Source organism: Scophthalmus maximus, chromosome 4 (genome assembly GCF_022379125.1).
Source record: "Scophthalmus maximus strain ysfricsl-2021 chromosome 4, ASM2237912v1, whole genome shotgun sequence".
In the NCBI taxonomy this organism is placed as follows: Eukaryota; Metazoa; Chordata; class Actinopteri; order Pleuronectiformes; family Scophthalmidae; genus Scophthalmus; species Scophthalmus maximus.
The window spans coordinates 3,616,346-3,630,957 of record NC_061518.1 but is presented as its reverse complement, the minus strand read 5'-3'; the positions used below and the strand labels follow the sequence as shown (position 1 = coordinate 3,630,957).

Here is a 14,612-nt window from a genome sequence, read left to right as displayed (position 1 = left end):
TCTAAAGGGGTAGAAAGTCCCTGCACCTCCCCTCCCCCCTTTGCAAACCCAAAGAAAAACAACACCCTGCACATGCGAGGTGAGAGGTCAGCGCCTCCTGGCAGGTGAGGGTGGGCTGTTCCCTCCAGGTTAAACAGTCGTAGATTAGCGGCGTTTTAGCCGCGTGACATCATGCAGTGAGATGGAGACGGAGCCCGTTAAGTCGCCTCCTGTGCATGAAGCGTTCACAACAAAAAAGGCCTCTGTATTCACAGTGCATGCATTCACTGGGATGTGCAGCAGGGCCTCTGATGCATTTCCTGGTCTGAATTTCTGTTTTTTTTGATAACCCCCTGTACAAGAAGAAAGCAGTAAGTGCGCCTGCTTTATCCCGTCTCTTCACTTTGCCAGCTGCAGAGGGCGACTACTGAACTGCACTCGTCGTTCAATTGGCTGGGATTAAAGAGGAAAAAAGAAAAGTGTCCCGCACAAAGCCGCCCGGACAGCACAGCGGACGTCTGCGTCTCAGGAGTAAGAGCTAAGTTTAGCAAATCCTCTCAGTGTGTTCCTCAATGACAGCACATGTTGGACGGTCGAACTCACGAACGCGCAGCCTCACATGTAAACACGCTGCGGACGCACAGGCGCTGCACATATTGAGATGAAGCGCGCACGGTGTGCTGCCATGCACGTGCGCACGTGATGCACAGCTTGGAAATAAGGGGAATTGCTTTGTGAATTGAAAACTAAAACTGTGCATATTTTTATTTTGGAGATTAAAAACAACGCGTGCAAAAGTGAATAATACAAATTCTGACATCAACTTAGCAGGAAATACATGTTTGCATATTTTGCACACATTGCAGATAATGACTTATCCCTCTTGGAAATCTTTTTTTTTTTTATTAATTTATCTCCAGGTTAGTAAGAGGTCAGAGGGCTGGAGCTGATGGAGATTCAGTGGCCAAGAACACGTCGGCAGGATGGAGAGTGGGAATTAACGGATGGAGACTCCTTTTTTTTTTTTATAGATTCCACACTGGCATCGGCTTCTGAGTCGGCAAAAGAAAATCGGCAAAAGCAGGACATGAAGCCAAAACAAATCAAAACGCTTTTGTGGAAAGTCAAACAGTTTAAATTGACGTTTTTTTAATCATTATCTATCAAAAACGTATGGTAAGGTTTCACGTGGATATCGTGAGAAAGTGGCTGTGCACATTAACCAGCCCGTGCCGACTCGTTTGTGCCGGATGACCCAAATGCAGAAACGATAACTTGCGCGCGTAGGCGAAACAAGCCGAGCGCAAAGAATGAAAAACACTCAGCTCGCACAATATTGACACAGATCGGAGGAACAGACTGTTCTCGAAAAAAAATTAATGACTATTGAAGATTTAAGTTGCCGGAAAAAACAGCTCTACGTAAAAAGGTCAATTCATGTTCTTCTCTATCCAGTCTCGGAAGTTGCCTATTCGTGTCTGAACTGCGTGAGTGTGCCGGTGGCAGTCGTGTTCCTCGCGGCTGAAGCTCTCTACGCCGAGCAGCTGCCAGCTCGTGCCGGAGGCCCCCCGGGTCCGACCCGTGGACGGAGACGCATCCGGCAGGGTTGTGAGGCCCGGAATAACACCGGGACAGGGGCTGTCGGGGCCGGGCGGCGTCCGGACGACACACAGCGCGCCGTCGGCGATCGCGGCGGCACGTGCTCCCCCTCGAGCAAATTCCCTCTCGCAGCGAGCGACGTCGCTCAGCTCGACGAGCTCCGTGCGGCTCGGGGCGGCGTAGCGGCCCGGCTGGCCGCGGCCGTTTGGCAGCAGCATCCACCTGGCGGCGTACGCCTCCTGCGCCGTCACCTCGCCGCCTTGCATTCTGGGTAGACACACCGGCAGCACGCGCTCGCTGATCTTGGCCTTGTCTTTGAGCTTGAGCACGGCCACATTGGAGTCCGGTGCGGAGAAAAAGTTCGGATGGACTAAGATATCTGAAACCTGCAGAGGAAAGAGAGGCAAAGAGAAAATGAGAAAAAAATACGTGTTGAGATCAGATTATGTGCATCAAGCTGTGCACTTCTTTCAAAATCCAAATCAAATACAGTTGTATTCCCGTAAAGCTTTAAGTGCACAACCCCAATGCCAAAGGATTTTCCTCCTGTACCACTTAAAAACAAAACCCTGTCCAGGAGGATTATATTTATTTTAACAAAGATTTCTTGTTTAATTATCTGTTGCATCTGCTGTTTGCTAAGTTTTGCAGTCACGGTGAAACGTCTGTATCCCGAAAAATGAAAACCAAAAAATTAAAATAAAACCAGTTTAAGATCATAATAGGTATGGCTTTGGTAAGAAACGGGTATAGAAAGTGAGATAAATGTGGTATGAAGAGTTTTTACCATCATTTAGATAATTTCAACTTAAAGTTTGGACCTTTCACGTTGAAATAAAGTCATTTTAGTTCATTAAAATATAAAACATCTGACACATTTTAGTACCCTGAGGTGCTGCTGGCTTTTCAGCCGGTCCCTGGACGCCCGGTGCTGCATGACGACCTTCACGTGTGCAGGGTGAAGCGGCTGCTGCTCGCGCTCGTCCACCACGCACTGGGCCGCCACCAGGACGCTCCGCTGGCTGAGCAGAGCGCCGCTGCAGGCCAGCGACCAGACGGAGGACTCCTCCGCGGCCGCCCGTCGGCCGGGCACGGTCGCGCCGCGCACGTAGACGGCGACGTGCCACGGCCACCGGGTGTCGGAGAGGTTGCGGGGACTGAAGGCGTCGAATTTGCCACAAACTGTGGGAAGGCAACAGACTGTCAAAGAAGACGGACAGGCACAAACTGCAATTCCATAATTCATTCTTATAAGATCAAAGAAATACTTATAAACATTATTAAAGCTACAGTGTGTAATATTCGTTTTTTTATTCAACTTTGAATGAGTTAAATATAGTTAGGTGGCCCCATGTTTGCTACATCTTGTTGAATACGGCTGTTGCTCAAAACGGTCCAGAATACGTCGCATTCGTGTTGAATTTCTAGCGCTGCCGGACACCGGCAATGGAATGAGCAGTGCGCCGCCATAAGGTGTCCCCTGTCGGTTGCTCAGTTGGTTGCGGTTTGCAACTTCACCTCCAGATGCCCGCCAGAATATTGCACACTGAGGCTTTAAATACTTGAACACATGGGCACACAAACACATTTGCAGGTGTTTCTAATTATTCGGGCGAGTTGCATTTCTGCTTCTTGAAGTAACGTGGAGGTTTAATAAAAAAACAAAAACAATAAGAAGGTGGTGTAAACTGTCCCACGTAGGCACGTGCAACAAGAGCACTACGAGACATGTCAATCAAGTACAATCTGCACATGATCCCGAGACCAATAAGGCAAAACAAGTCAAATCAACGTACGTGTTGAGTTCTCAAAGTCATAGCGACATTATGAAAGTCTTCTCATTCAATTTCCTGCTTAAGATTTCAATGAGGAGTAAAGCTAGCGGCCCCCAACTTGTTTTTACTGTCTGAATGCTCAGCTAAGCGAGCTGGCGGCTGGCTCAGACTTTCATATTTACCAATCCGAGAGTGGTACGTTTGCTGCCTTCACGTGGTATCGGAATTATGGTAAATACGAGTTGCCGACTTGGAAATTGCACATGAACGCGCCCCCCCCCCCAAGTCGTAATTACGAGTGGGAAACTCTGAGATAATTCTGAGTTCCCGAGTTGGGTTTGAACCAGAATCTTTCAACATGGCGGAGAAGATGATAAGAGTCGGTAATGGAGGGTAGGTTATTCTTTATTTTTAGACTATAGTCTGCTAGCGCGGCGCAAAGGTTAAACATTGGCCATTTCGCCGCTCCGACAACAGAGCACTTGAACATGACATCCTCGTACATTCCGACTTCACACGTGGCAAAGCGGGATCTTCCAACTAGCACGTGAAGGCAGCGTAAGTCATTTCATCTCACTCTCTGCAGGAAAGTCAGTTTTTTTTTTTTTTAAATGTCACAAGTAGTTACTTTGAATTGAGCCCATTTAACTTTTGCTGAAGAACCTTTGAACACAAGTGTTAATCACAGGATGATGGTTAATTTTAAAAGTGCGACAGCGGAACAAGTAGAAAAGGGGCACAAATTCTAAGCAGCAAAACCCGATTAAGTTAAGTTGTGCTAATGTTGTATCGCTTAAGATTTCACTTTTGCGCCTGTGAAATGTCATACGGCCTAGTCTCACTTCATACTAGACTGTGCATTGCGGAAGTCTCACTTCACAAGCCGCCGCCGCTGCTGCTCTCACCTGGTGAGCAGGAAACATGACGGCCACTCCACCTGCCGCTCTTCAGACAGGTGCGTCGGGAGCTTCCGGCGTGGCGGTAGAGAGGCGACGCACACGCGTACTCGACGCTCGTGTGGACCGCGTGGAAGCCACGAGGAAGCTCCCCCGGAGCGCCGCCGTCTCCGACTGCGAGTGGGACGAAGCCCGCCGACGACAGATCATGGATGTCGTACCTGGACGAGAGGGGCAGCCTCTGGTTTGGACTCGCTCTGTGGGCGGGGAGGGAGGATGAAGTTTGTCTCAGCAGCTCCTCATCTGCATTGAACTTACTGAATGTGGGAATACTGTCACTCATGTCACATATGACATATAGAACAAAATAATTAATAATCAGTCGTGCATACTGAAGGTAATTTGACAAAAAAAAGAGGGAACAAACTCTCTCTGTAATTTCCAATGAATAGATCTTTCTATTTCTAGTATTTCTAGAGGTCAATAATGAATCTCCAGGATCAGTTCAAAGCTACAGTGTGTAATATTTAGAAGAACTTATTGGCATGAAAGTATTCTGGGAACATTAATGGTCTGATTAGAGCACATCGACCTCACCAGTTTTCACCAGGATTATTTATAGGATTTCTTTTTTTTTTTAAATAAAAACTTTATTACTAAAATGCTAATATGACATAAAATTCCTTCACATAGGGACTTTAGGTGCCCTACAGTCATTTTAACACACACAGCACGGTGTCATAAAGCATACCTGCGTGGCGCTGCGACACTCTGTCGCACAAGTTCGGACACTTTGGGTTCTCGGCAGGCTGCGAGGGCAAAATCAAGCAGGAGACTTTTATTATTAAATCAGAATTATCTCTCAGGGCTTTCCATCGTTTCTGTACCAAGAATGATTCCAAGCATTACACATATGGGACAAACGTTTTGTTCGTGGAGGAAAATACACTCATAATTGTGATGTGATGGTTAAAAAATGTTCTTCACACGTGAGGATTTGAACATTTCCTGGTAAATTCAAGAAAGTGTAGCGCCTCCACTTTGTGTTGACATGCTTTTTTCACACAGTAATGAAGTGGAAACATTGTGTGTGTGTGTGTGTGTGTGCGTGTGTGTGTGAGACAGTAAGTGTGAGTTGTCAACCCTAATGTGTTTACTACCTCTCACACACTTTGGTGGCCTGCTACTCCAGGATCCATTAGTGAGGCAGGCGCTCTGGCGGCTTCCACTCAAAACGTAGGAGTTTCTACAGAAAAACTCCACCGTCTCGGCACCTCCTGCCTTCTCGGCGGCGGCTGTGTGGAAGCCGTTGAGCAATTTGGGCGGGGGGGCACACGGAACTCTGCTCCTTTGACCTGTGCGAGCGGGAGAAGAGAGAAAGGGAAGAAACAAATTAAAACGACGACAACGTCTCAAGCAAATGGCATCGACATGGCTTTGAAAAAACAACACCAGCCTGTCACACATGTGGGAACTGTTCCACTCCACATGCCATCTGGGAGACAGGTCCTCTGCTGGGAGCCGGTGAGAACGAAAGGCGGATGGCACCGGTAGCTCACGGACACAAGTTGCTCCTCCGGGCCGTACTCCGGCAGCACATATCCGTTCGCCGGCTCGTCCGGAGCTGCACACGCCGGATTCCTACGGGCTGCAATTGAGGAGAACATTCTCTTGACTAAGATAAATGAAAGACAAAGCCGCGTGTAATGCAAAACTTCAGAAGAAGACGCACAATTGCTACAATTGTACAGCTGATTAAATTCCCGTCAACGGTAAAAACATGATAAGAGTTTGAAAATTGTCTCGTTATTTGAGATATTTGGTTTAAATGGTTGAAAAATACATTTAAGGTCATTAAAAAAAAAGGAATTATCTTAATTCAGTCGCCTCTTGCTCCATAATTATGGCAATCCATGAAATAGCTTTTGCATAAACAATCAATAAGCGCGTTATTTACAGTTTTACAAGTGAGATCTAACTGTATTTGGGTAGGTTTTCTTTTCAATATTCAAATTTTTTAAAAGATGACAGTCCGTTCGGAATGTGATGTGGAGAATTGTTGTAGCAGACGGTGGCAGCTTTGTGCACTAGAGCCCAGTTTTGGTCAAAGGTTCTTCTCAAGAATCAAGTTGACTTTTAAACAAATGTATGTGTTTATAATATTGGCGAGATTACAAGACTACCCTGCTTTGACTCAACGTCCGGAGCTCAAACAAAGACCGACGTTCATTTTCCCTGAAGGTGGGACGGTTTGAACCTTCGACAGATTTCTGACTGAAATGTTTCAGATGATTACAGTTATACAGTGGGAACCAAGCAGACCACGTTTCCATCAGTGTGCAAAGTCCTTGAGTCATAAAATATTAATGAGTGGTAAAAAAAACCCAAAAAACATTAAGGTCACCAAAAAACTAAAGAATCATGTGAACTTAATAGAAAATGGGTCTTTTGGTTAATATCAGCTTCCCTGCAGCGGCGGAAGTGAATGAAAGCTTTGGAAAGATGATACAAACGACTCCTCCTACATGTTCTCCAACTTCTGTTGAAGTCTGCACAAAGGCAACTGGAACAAACTGTGCTACGACAACCCTCGGATGCATTGCTGGGACAATCGTGTGCTGCAGGAGGTAGAACTGCTTATCAGAAGAGGCGCGAGAAACAGAGGAAGACAGGCCGGCTGGTCGGGGCTTCGTCTCCTTCAGCAGGGTCGCGACCCGAAACGTTAGAAGGACAGAACAAGAGGGAGGTTTTCACACGATGGAAGGAGATGAACCGAACGGAAGGCGAAAGCAGAGGAAACTAGTGTGGATACTGCAACAGTGTTAGGACGAGCCTGATTAACAATATTGGATTTGCGTTGTGGAAAGGACGTCGGGAAGACGCGGGAAACTCTGTTTATTTATTCAATGGTTAAATTTCAGTAAAAAATGGAAATGTTGAAATATTTGAATTTAGATCGAGAATCGAGGTGTTCCAAAAATGTTGAGCAGCAGTGGATGTAGTAGAAAGAATAAATTCTTTATGGAATCAACTTTATGGAATCTAATTGACAAAGAAATGGACTTTCACTATAGCCTGTCTAAAACCTACAGAAGAGTATTAGGGTCAGTCATAAAAAGATTTTTATTTATTTTTTAACATTTCGAAAATGAAGTAGAAATGTAGAGAATAAAGTTGAAATACTATTTCAAGATTTTTCAGCAGCACCAAACAACCGGATGTTGATGTTTTGCTAGCCAGTTTGCTAAGCTAACGCTAGCTGCTAACAAAGTTGTAAAGTTGCGATATTATTATTGACAGGCTGAATCTGGAAGAAACGATGCGGCGAAAACGGGTGTTTGCACGTGAACGTCAACGTGTGTCCAGACACGCGCCAACGTTCAATTGCGAACTGAATGAATTTTGCGAGACGTTCAGTTAGCGAAGCTAGCGTAGCGTGGCTAACGCTAGTTAACGTGGATGTGTGACAGCTGAGCTGGAACCACAACACGGACCTTTAGGGCTATTTCCACTTTAATCTCGACATTTCGACTTTATTGTAGAAATGATAAATACATTCTTAAAAAAAATCTTCCTCCTCATTTATAAAAAATAAATAGCTTCCGTCTAAATTTTTTTCTAATGCCTGGCACTAATACTCTTCTGTAAAAACCTAAAACGTCTTTGGTCTGGGTGTTTTTTTTTGTAGCAACTTATAGTTTATCCAAAGGTGTTTTTCCCCTAAGAATTGATCGTATGTTCAAATAAAAACAACCGCACTTTGCTTTCTTTGCCTCAACATCCTCTCACGCTATACCGCTCCGACGCGGTTAGGTGAGTTAGGCGCGAGGTGTCCGTAGAGGGAGGCGAGAAAAAAAAGAAATGGCAGATTTAAATGGGATGCAAGTTAGATGCATGAACGGCATCAGAGAGATCATCACACACACACACACACACACACACACACACACACACACACACACACACACACACACACACACACACACACACACACACACACACACACACACACACACACACACACACACACACACACACACACACACACACACACACACACACACACACACACAGAAGAATGAAAGAAAAATAAATAAATGAATAAATAAAGCTCCAGGACCAAGTGTGGTGCATTTCATAAGAGAGGGGGGCTGCGGAGTATATATCATCATGTATTCATGATATCTGAAGTAGACACCTTCAGTATTTCATGAAAAAGAATATGCCGGACTGGCGCATTACTATTCCGTGTATGTGCACTCCGCCGAGGAGACCGGCTCCATACAGTGAAGCGGCTGACTCTTGAAGACTGTATGGACGAAAATAAGGAGGGACGCCAAAACGTTATATTGTAATACGATCCGGCAAAACAACCACAGACTCGGGCAGAGCTGGGAAACACATCTCAGAACTGGATGTATTTATTTCTAAGGCGGTTGTGTCACAGTGGATTGCATTAAAGTGTGACTGTAAGTGTTTCTGGCATTTTGTCTAGAGCCCGACCGATATGGATATTTGGGGGCCGATGCCGATATTGATACATCGGCCGATATGTATATATATATATATATATATATATATATATATATATATATATATATATATATATATATATATATATGATTCTAATATGTCGTTATCAAACCTTTATGACTAAGGAATGTAATTGAGGTTTTAGTTTAACCAAAACTTTGTCATAAAAAAACAAATAAAACTGACAAAAACAACCAAATAAATAGAACTTTTGTTTTACCTAAAATGTAAAACATAAATGCACATTTCAATGGCTCATATCTGTTGGCCAATAATATCGGTCAGGCTCTAAACATATCGGCCGATACCGTTATGTCTATGAAAGGCTAATATCGGCCGATATTATCGGCCAACCGATACATCGGTCGGGCTCTAACTTTGTCTTTGCCGTGTCCACGCGTGTACATGCCATTCACATTGTACCTGCCTGAGATCTCCTGAAAGGTGAGGACGAATCCGTCAAAGTTGTTGTAGCCGTCCGAGCTGAAGAGGACGTGCAGGAGATTCCCGGAGCTCCTGAGCGGCGGGGGCGGCCGATCGCCGCAGAAGCGGCCGATCACGCGGGCGCCCAGGCCGTCGCCGTCACGCACCTCCACGTAGTCGTAGCGGCAGCTGTGGTCCGACTCCAAGCTGAGCAGCGAAAACCTGCGGAAGATATATGACGTTGATGGCGTTCGACAGACTAATGATGAGGTGATCATGCGTAGAAAACTAAACACATCCTTTAGCTTGGCCTGTCTCAGCAGGAGTTAGTAAACCAAACGGTCTTAATCTGATGTCCTTGGAGGATGCTGTTGATGTACAACTTGCTTCTTTGCTGTGTTTATATTAACATTTGCACTGACTTGAGCCTGCAAATGCTCATCGTCACCCAAAAGTTCTCCGCTCTTGCCGCAACCGTTTCATGAAACCAGAAACAGACGGTAACATCTCTTGACTGCTCGACTCACTCCTGTATCACCGGAGGCTCGGCAGCTCATTTTTAAGTAACGTGCTGCTCTTTTCAGATAAAGACTGAGCAAATTAATCCTCATTATCTTGGGAAACTGCATGTCCCTTCAGTGTCAGCGGACGTGACTTCACACTGGGGCCCTGGGAAAAGTGACGCACCGTACCTGAGCTCGATGGCGCGGCCCCTCTGCGCTCGCACCGTCCATTCGCACCGGGCGTTTGTCGGGTAGCTCTCCAGGGCAATGTGACCCTGAGCTCGCCAGATGACGCCTCCGCACGCTGCGTCGCACCAGAGAGAACGGTAATCACTTTCACTTAGTGCATTCACATTCACTATCAGATATTTGTTAATTACCCCAGTGGAATATCTTTTTATCGCCGCTAGAAGTACCGGCAACGCTGTGTGAGGGGGCGGGTGACATCCAAACACATGATGAGATGATGGGACATAAGGAGCCAACTGAAAACCCATGGTCATTAAAGGTGACATGTTATGCAAAAAAAAAAAGTGTTTGTGCACATGAAGTTGGGTAACTGTGGAGCCTGCCAGCCCACTTTTTTTGTGAGCTGGCTAAACCCTACAGCCTGAAGCTCTGAACAACTTTTTGGAATCTTTCAAAACACAAAAGATTGTTCCTTTAGCGAAGCATTCGTGGAATAAAAAGCAGCCTATTTAATTTAATTGCCTGTTCACTTTGTCTGATACAAAAAAGAAGGCCATTCAGGACATGAAAAAGGGGCACAATGGCTTCTCTTAATGCAGGTCAAACTGACATGACACGCTGGCCTCCAGGTGCTAACTTTTCTCCTTCCGCACCATGAAAAGAATGAAAACACCAGAGTTAAAAAAAAAAAACGGGAGCGGCAACCTGTTGAGCCGGTTTGCATTGATCTTTTAATAGCAGTGTGTCGCCGTGAGCTCTTCCCAGCCCACACTTTATTTAAATGATTTGGCTCCGGCTGCTGCTGCAGCATTGTACTGATAATTATAGTTATACTACAACACTTAGATGCTAGCAACCGACTGCAGCTGTAACTCAGCTGACAGGAGATAAAAGAGCGTTGTCGCCCCCAAGTGACTGTATGGTGTATTACAAATGTGCAGTTTCAGTATGTAAAGAGTTGATTTGGATCACATCCCCAAAATAACATGTATATTTGTGTATTTCCTCATAGATATTAAAGAGATTTAAACTTAAATGATTAATTATGTTTTTTTTCCACAATTGTTGCAAATATAAACAAAGATTGTAAAGGTTTACAACAAAGAAAAATTCTACATTGTCAGTTGCAACCACTGCCAATGAGAAACACTCGGTTGTCAGTGGTTGCATCTACTCTCAGCCTCACGTATGACTCCAAATAAACTTTAAAATTTCATGTGTTGGCTATAACCATATCGCGTTTGCCAGTATCACGTGTTAATATTCGGCCCTGTTTGTTTGCGCACAGCCGCCGGACTCACTTTTACAGTCCCCTCCGCTCCAGCCCTGGCGACACTCCGTGCAAAACTTCCCGTTGACGAAGAAGTCGTCGTTGGCTTTCCACGTTCCGTTGTGGCAGGTTTTGCAGTTCTCGAACAGACTGCAGCCTCGCAGGGACGAAAAGCAGAGAGAGGATGAAACGTACACGTAATTTGCAACGGGTCACGAAGCACCTTATCTGGAGACAAAACAAGCACCTTCACAGAATATTCCAGATTACACACTTGTACCTGGGTGGATGATACAGGGGTCACACTGGTCCAGAGCGTTGCGGCAGCAGGGCACAGTGTAGCCCACCCTCGACCCTTTGGAGGGACACCGGCACTGGATCAGGTGGTACTCGCAGCACGGGCGACACATGACGTTCCACTCTGCGCTCGGACAGTTGTCCCCTGTCTGAACTGTGGGACGAAAACAAAAAGACCCCTGGGATCAAACCTTAATGACCATCCAAGGAAACGTCTGACTTCTGACACTTGCAGTTACAGAAACAAAGTGAAAGGCAGTAGTAGACATTTATCCCTATTGGGTATTTTCCTGTAATCTGACAATCCAGAGAAGACTTCCCTGTACAATTAATTCAACAGTTTCAAAAACCTACTTTGAATTCTAGATTCTGAACCAAGTGGTGGCCCACCATGACGATTTTGAAGCCTCGAATTTAGCATTTTGGGCGGCGCCATCTTGGGTTTTTTGGAAACCAGAAGTGACCACATGGAGCTGGGGGTGGGGGGTGGCTCCTGACTGAGAGCCACAAACACCTGCAACCTGCCCCCATTGGACGGTACATGCTGCCAACCACACGGTATCCCCGCCCCATTGCATACCTTCTATCAGAGCCGTTGAGAGAGAGAGTAGCGACAACGGAAGTCCAAACTATCGAGAAGCTCCATGATCCATGGAAAAAAATGGTCCATTGGAGTGAACGGGGATGAAGATACTCTCTCTCTCTCAACGGCTCTGCCCTTTACACCTTCTATTTTACTCTAGATCGGGCCATCATTTAAAACATGAACAGCAGCTGTATTGGAAGAAGACTTGACACTACAGCTTGAGACCATAAACTCCTCAGGAAAACCTTCACCGACGTCATAAATCAAGTGACGACGCAAACCCCGACCCGGTGACAGCATCCAAATTTTTATGTACAGTCCATGTGCTTAACGTACTCACTGTATGAAGCTGTTGTTCTCTCAAAGTGGACTAATGATGAAATCGAAGGGGGCTACAGCTAATTGTCATCAGCATCATTGCAGGGTTTCATTTCTACCCATCGATTAGCTATGGATTTCTGTGCTAAATGAAATGTGAAAAAAGCCTCCCAGATATCGAACCCCTCACTAATACGTCTAATATCTACATTAACCGACAAGAAGATGGTCGGGTAGCAGGAGTAGCAGTGTGCTGTTCTCATTTCAGTGTGACTGTAGACCAGTTTTAACAGAGGAAGTGACTCATCGTCATGAGACGACTCCACAGTTCGTCAGGGTAGAGGAGGCACGTCATATAAAAGGCTTTACGGTGAGAAGACCATTCAAACAACATTTGCAATAAATGCATTTTAACTTACCACGTGGCCAAGCCGTTACACTGAAACAGATATGTAAGAGGAGGCAGTAGAGCTCCGGGTCCAGCAGAGCGGGCACTTTCCTTGTGAGGAAAGTGAACATGTTTGGCTGCTCAGGTCACAGCAATGTAACTTCCAACGACGTTCCAAGGAAGAAGCACTGTCGGCTCCGTGTTTTCCTGCTAACTATCGATGATGAATTCCTTCCATCTTGGCAAAAAGACGTGGACAGAGATCCTTAACCTACTCCTCCCGTGATGTTTTTTTTTTAAATTTTGTAGAAAGCTCCCATTTGCTTCCAGCTTCTAAAAGAAATAAGAAATCAGTGTTAAGGTCTGCAACTGGTTCCAGTGTCTTCTCTGCTCCCATAATGAGCTCAGACTGATCATCGCATGCTGCTGGAACAGGATGGGGGGGGGGGGGGGGGGGGGGGGGGGGGGGGGGGGGTTGCTGGCAAAGTGAGTTGGAAAGAGAATTTTAAGGGAAATGAAAACATGCCAATGGGAAAAACAGTGACGAAGAAAGTCCGGAAAAGAAAACCATCTGTCGGTTCACCGAGAGGTTTCAATGAAAGAAAAGAAGTGGGGGTTTCATTTTCTGAAGCTCCAAGTTGGATATTTCAAAAACATTTCCAAACACTTCCAAAGTCATTACAAATATGTAAACAGTATATATAAAGATACATATATATATGAACATGCACCAAATGTGTTCACTGATGCGTTATCATGCACCAGCTGTCACGCCAGACACAACAATTTCCCCCCCGACTTCTATTTTCGGCGGACAAAAAACAGATGCTTCCTCTAATGACCCCACGAAAAAATGCCATATGATGTCAGTCTCTGTAGATTTGCCGTGAGCAATGAGGCTGACGGGACCACCACGGCGCATTTCATGACCAAGGTTGCTTTTCCATTACCAAGGAGTTTCCGTGTTGTGATATCTGCTGTCATCTTCTCCATTACAGCAGGTGGCGGACAGACAGTCGCACTACTGCATGACTTCAACTGTTGTTTGCTCTTCATAAAGACAGTTCGTCTTTTACTTTTTCCTGACACTGACAGCGTTTCTTGGAAAAGAGAGGAGGCCTTGCTCTGTACCTCCGCCAAGGAAGTTATGTTTTCATCCCTGTCCGTCAGCAGGATTACGCAAAAACTACCCAACGCATTTCCACGAAAAACTTGGTGGAAGGAGAAAAATACAGGCCAAGAAGGAAACCATTATGTTTTGGCGTGGGTTCTGGACGAAGCAGCAGATCCAGGATCCCCGGATTAATTTTTGTCCAGTGGAAGGAAGTGGAGATGCGTCGTCGTATCTCCGAGTGATGTTAATTTTTAGCAATAAAAACAAATAGAGACACCTACATCGTATTTTACCTGTCCAGCACTTGACAACAGACATAAGTTGGCGGAGACCTAAACGGAGCTAAAAGGAAAGTGAATATTGGACTTACAATCATCAGGTAGGCAGGAGTGTAACTCCAAACGAATGCTAATGTTGCGCCGTTTTAATAAGTTTGCAGAGGATATTTACTCCCATAAAACAATATGTATAACAGCGGTCACATGCGTTTCTGCACACAGAAAAACTGAAGATGTGACTGACTACGCCCCATTAGCAATTAACTCTCCTATCAACAAAGTGACAGACACATTTTGAGCTGCCACATGTACAGCAAAGAAAACAGGCCCGACCACTTTTGATACTTAGCTGCCTTTCACCTGTCCATCATCGCTGAAGAGTTTTTGGCCTCATCCCATCATGTTCGACCAGACATGAGAAAGATGGAAGGGATTATGTGTTCCAAATTATGACACGGTTACAA

General features: G+C 45.4%; 1 protein-coding gene across 3 annotated transcripts; it reads right to left on the bottom strand.

The window, feature by feature from the left end:
* Positions 1-718: 718 nt before the first annotated feature.
* Positions 719-13,169, bottom strand: LOC118302833 (inactive serine protease PAMR1-like). Of its 3 annotated transcripts, none has more exons than XM_035629305.2 (11): positions 12,788-13,169; positions 11,442-11,618; positions 11,199-11,324; positions 9,898-10,012; positions 9,210-9,427; positions 5,706-5,897; positions 5,410-5,604; positions 5,001-5,058; positions 4,259-4,506; positions 2,465-2,760; positions 719-1,964 (listed from the first exon to the last, which is right to left on the bottom strand). In XM_035629305.2, the coding sequence occupies exons 1-11, from the start codon at positions 12,885-12,887 to the stop codon at positions 1,410-1,412; spliced, it is 2,280 nt and encodes a 759-aa protein (XP_035485198.2). In that variant the 5' UTR covers positions 12,888-13,169; the 3' UTR covers positions 719-1,409. The 3 variants fall into 3 exon arrangements, with proteins under 3 accessions (XP_035485198.2, XP_035485200.2, XP_035485199.2); XM_035629307.2 differs by having other exon boundaries at positions 5,715-5,897; XM_035629306.2 differs by having other exon boundaries at positions 11,448-11,618.
* Positions 13,170-14,612: the final 1,443 nt, after the last annotated feature.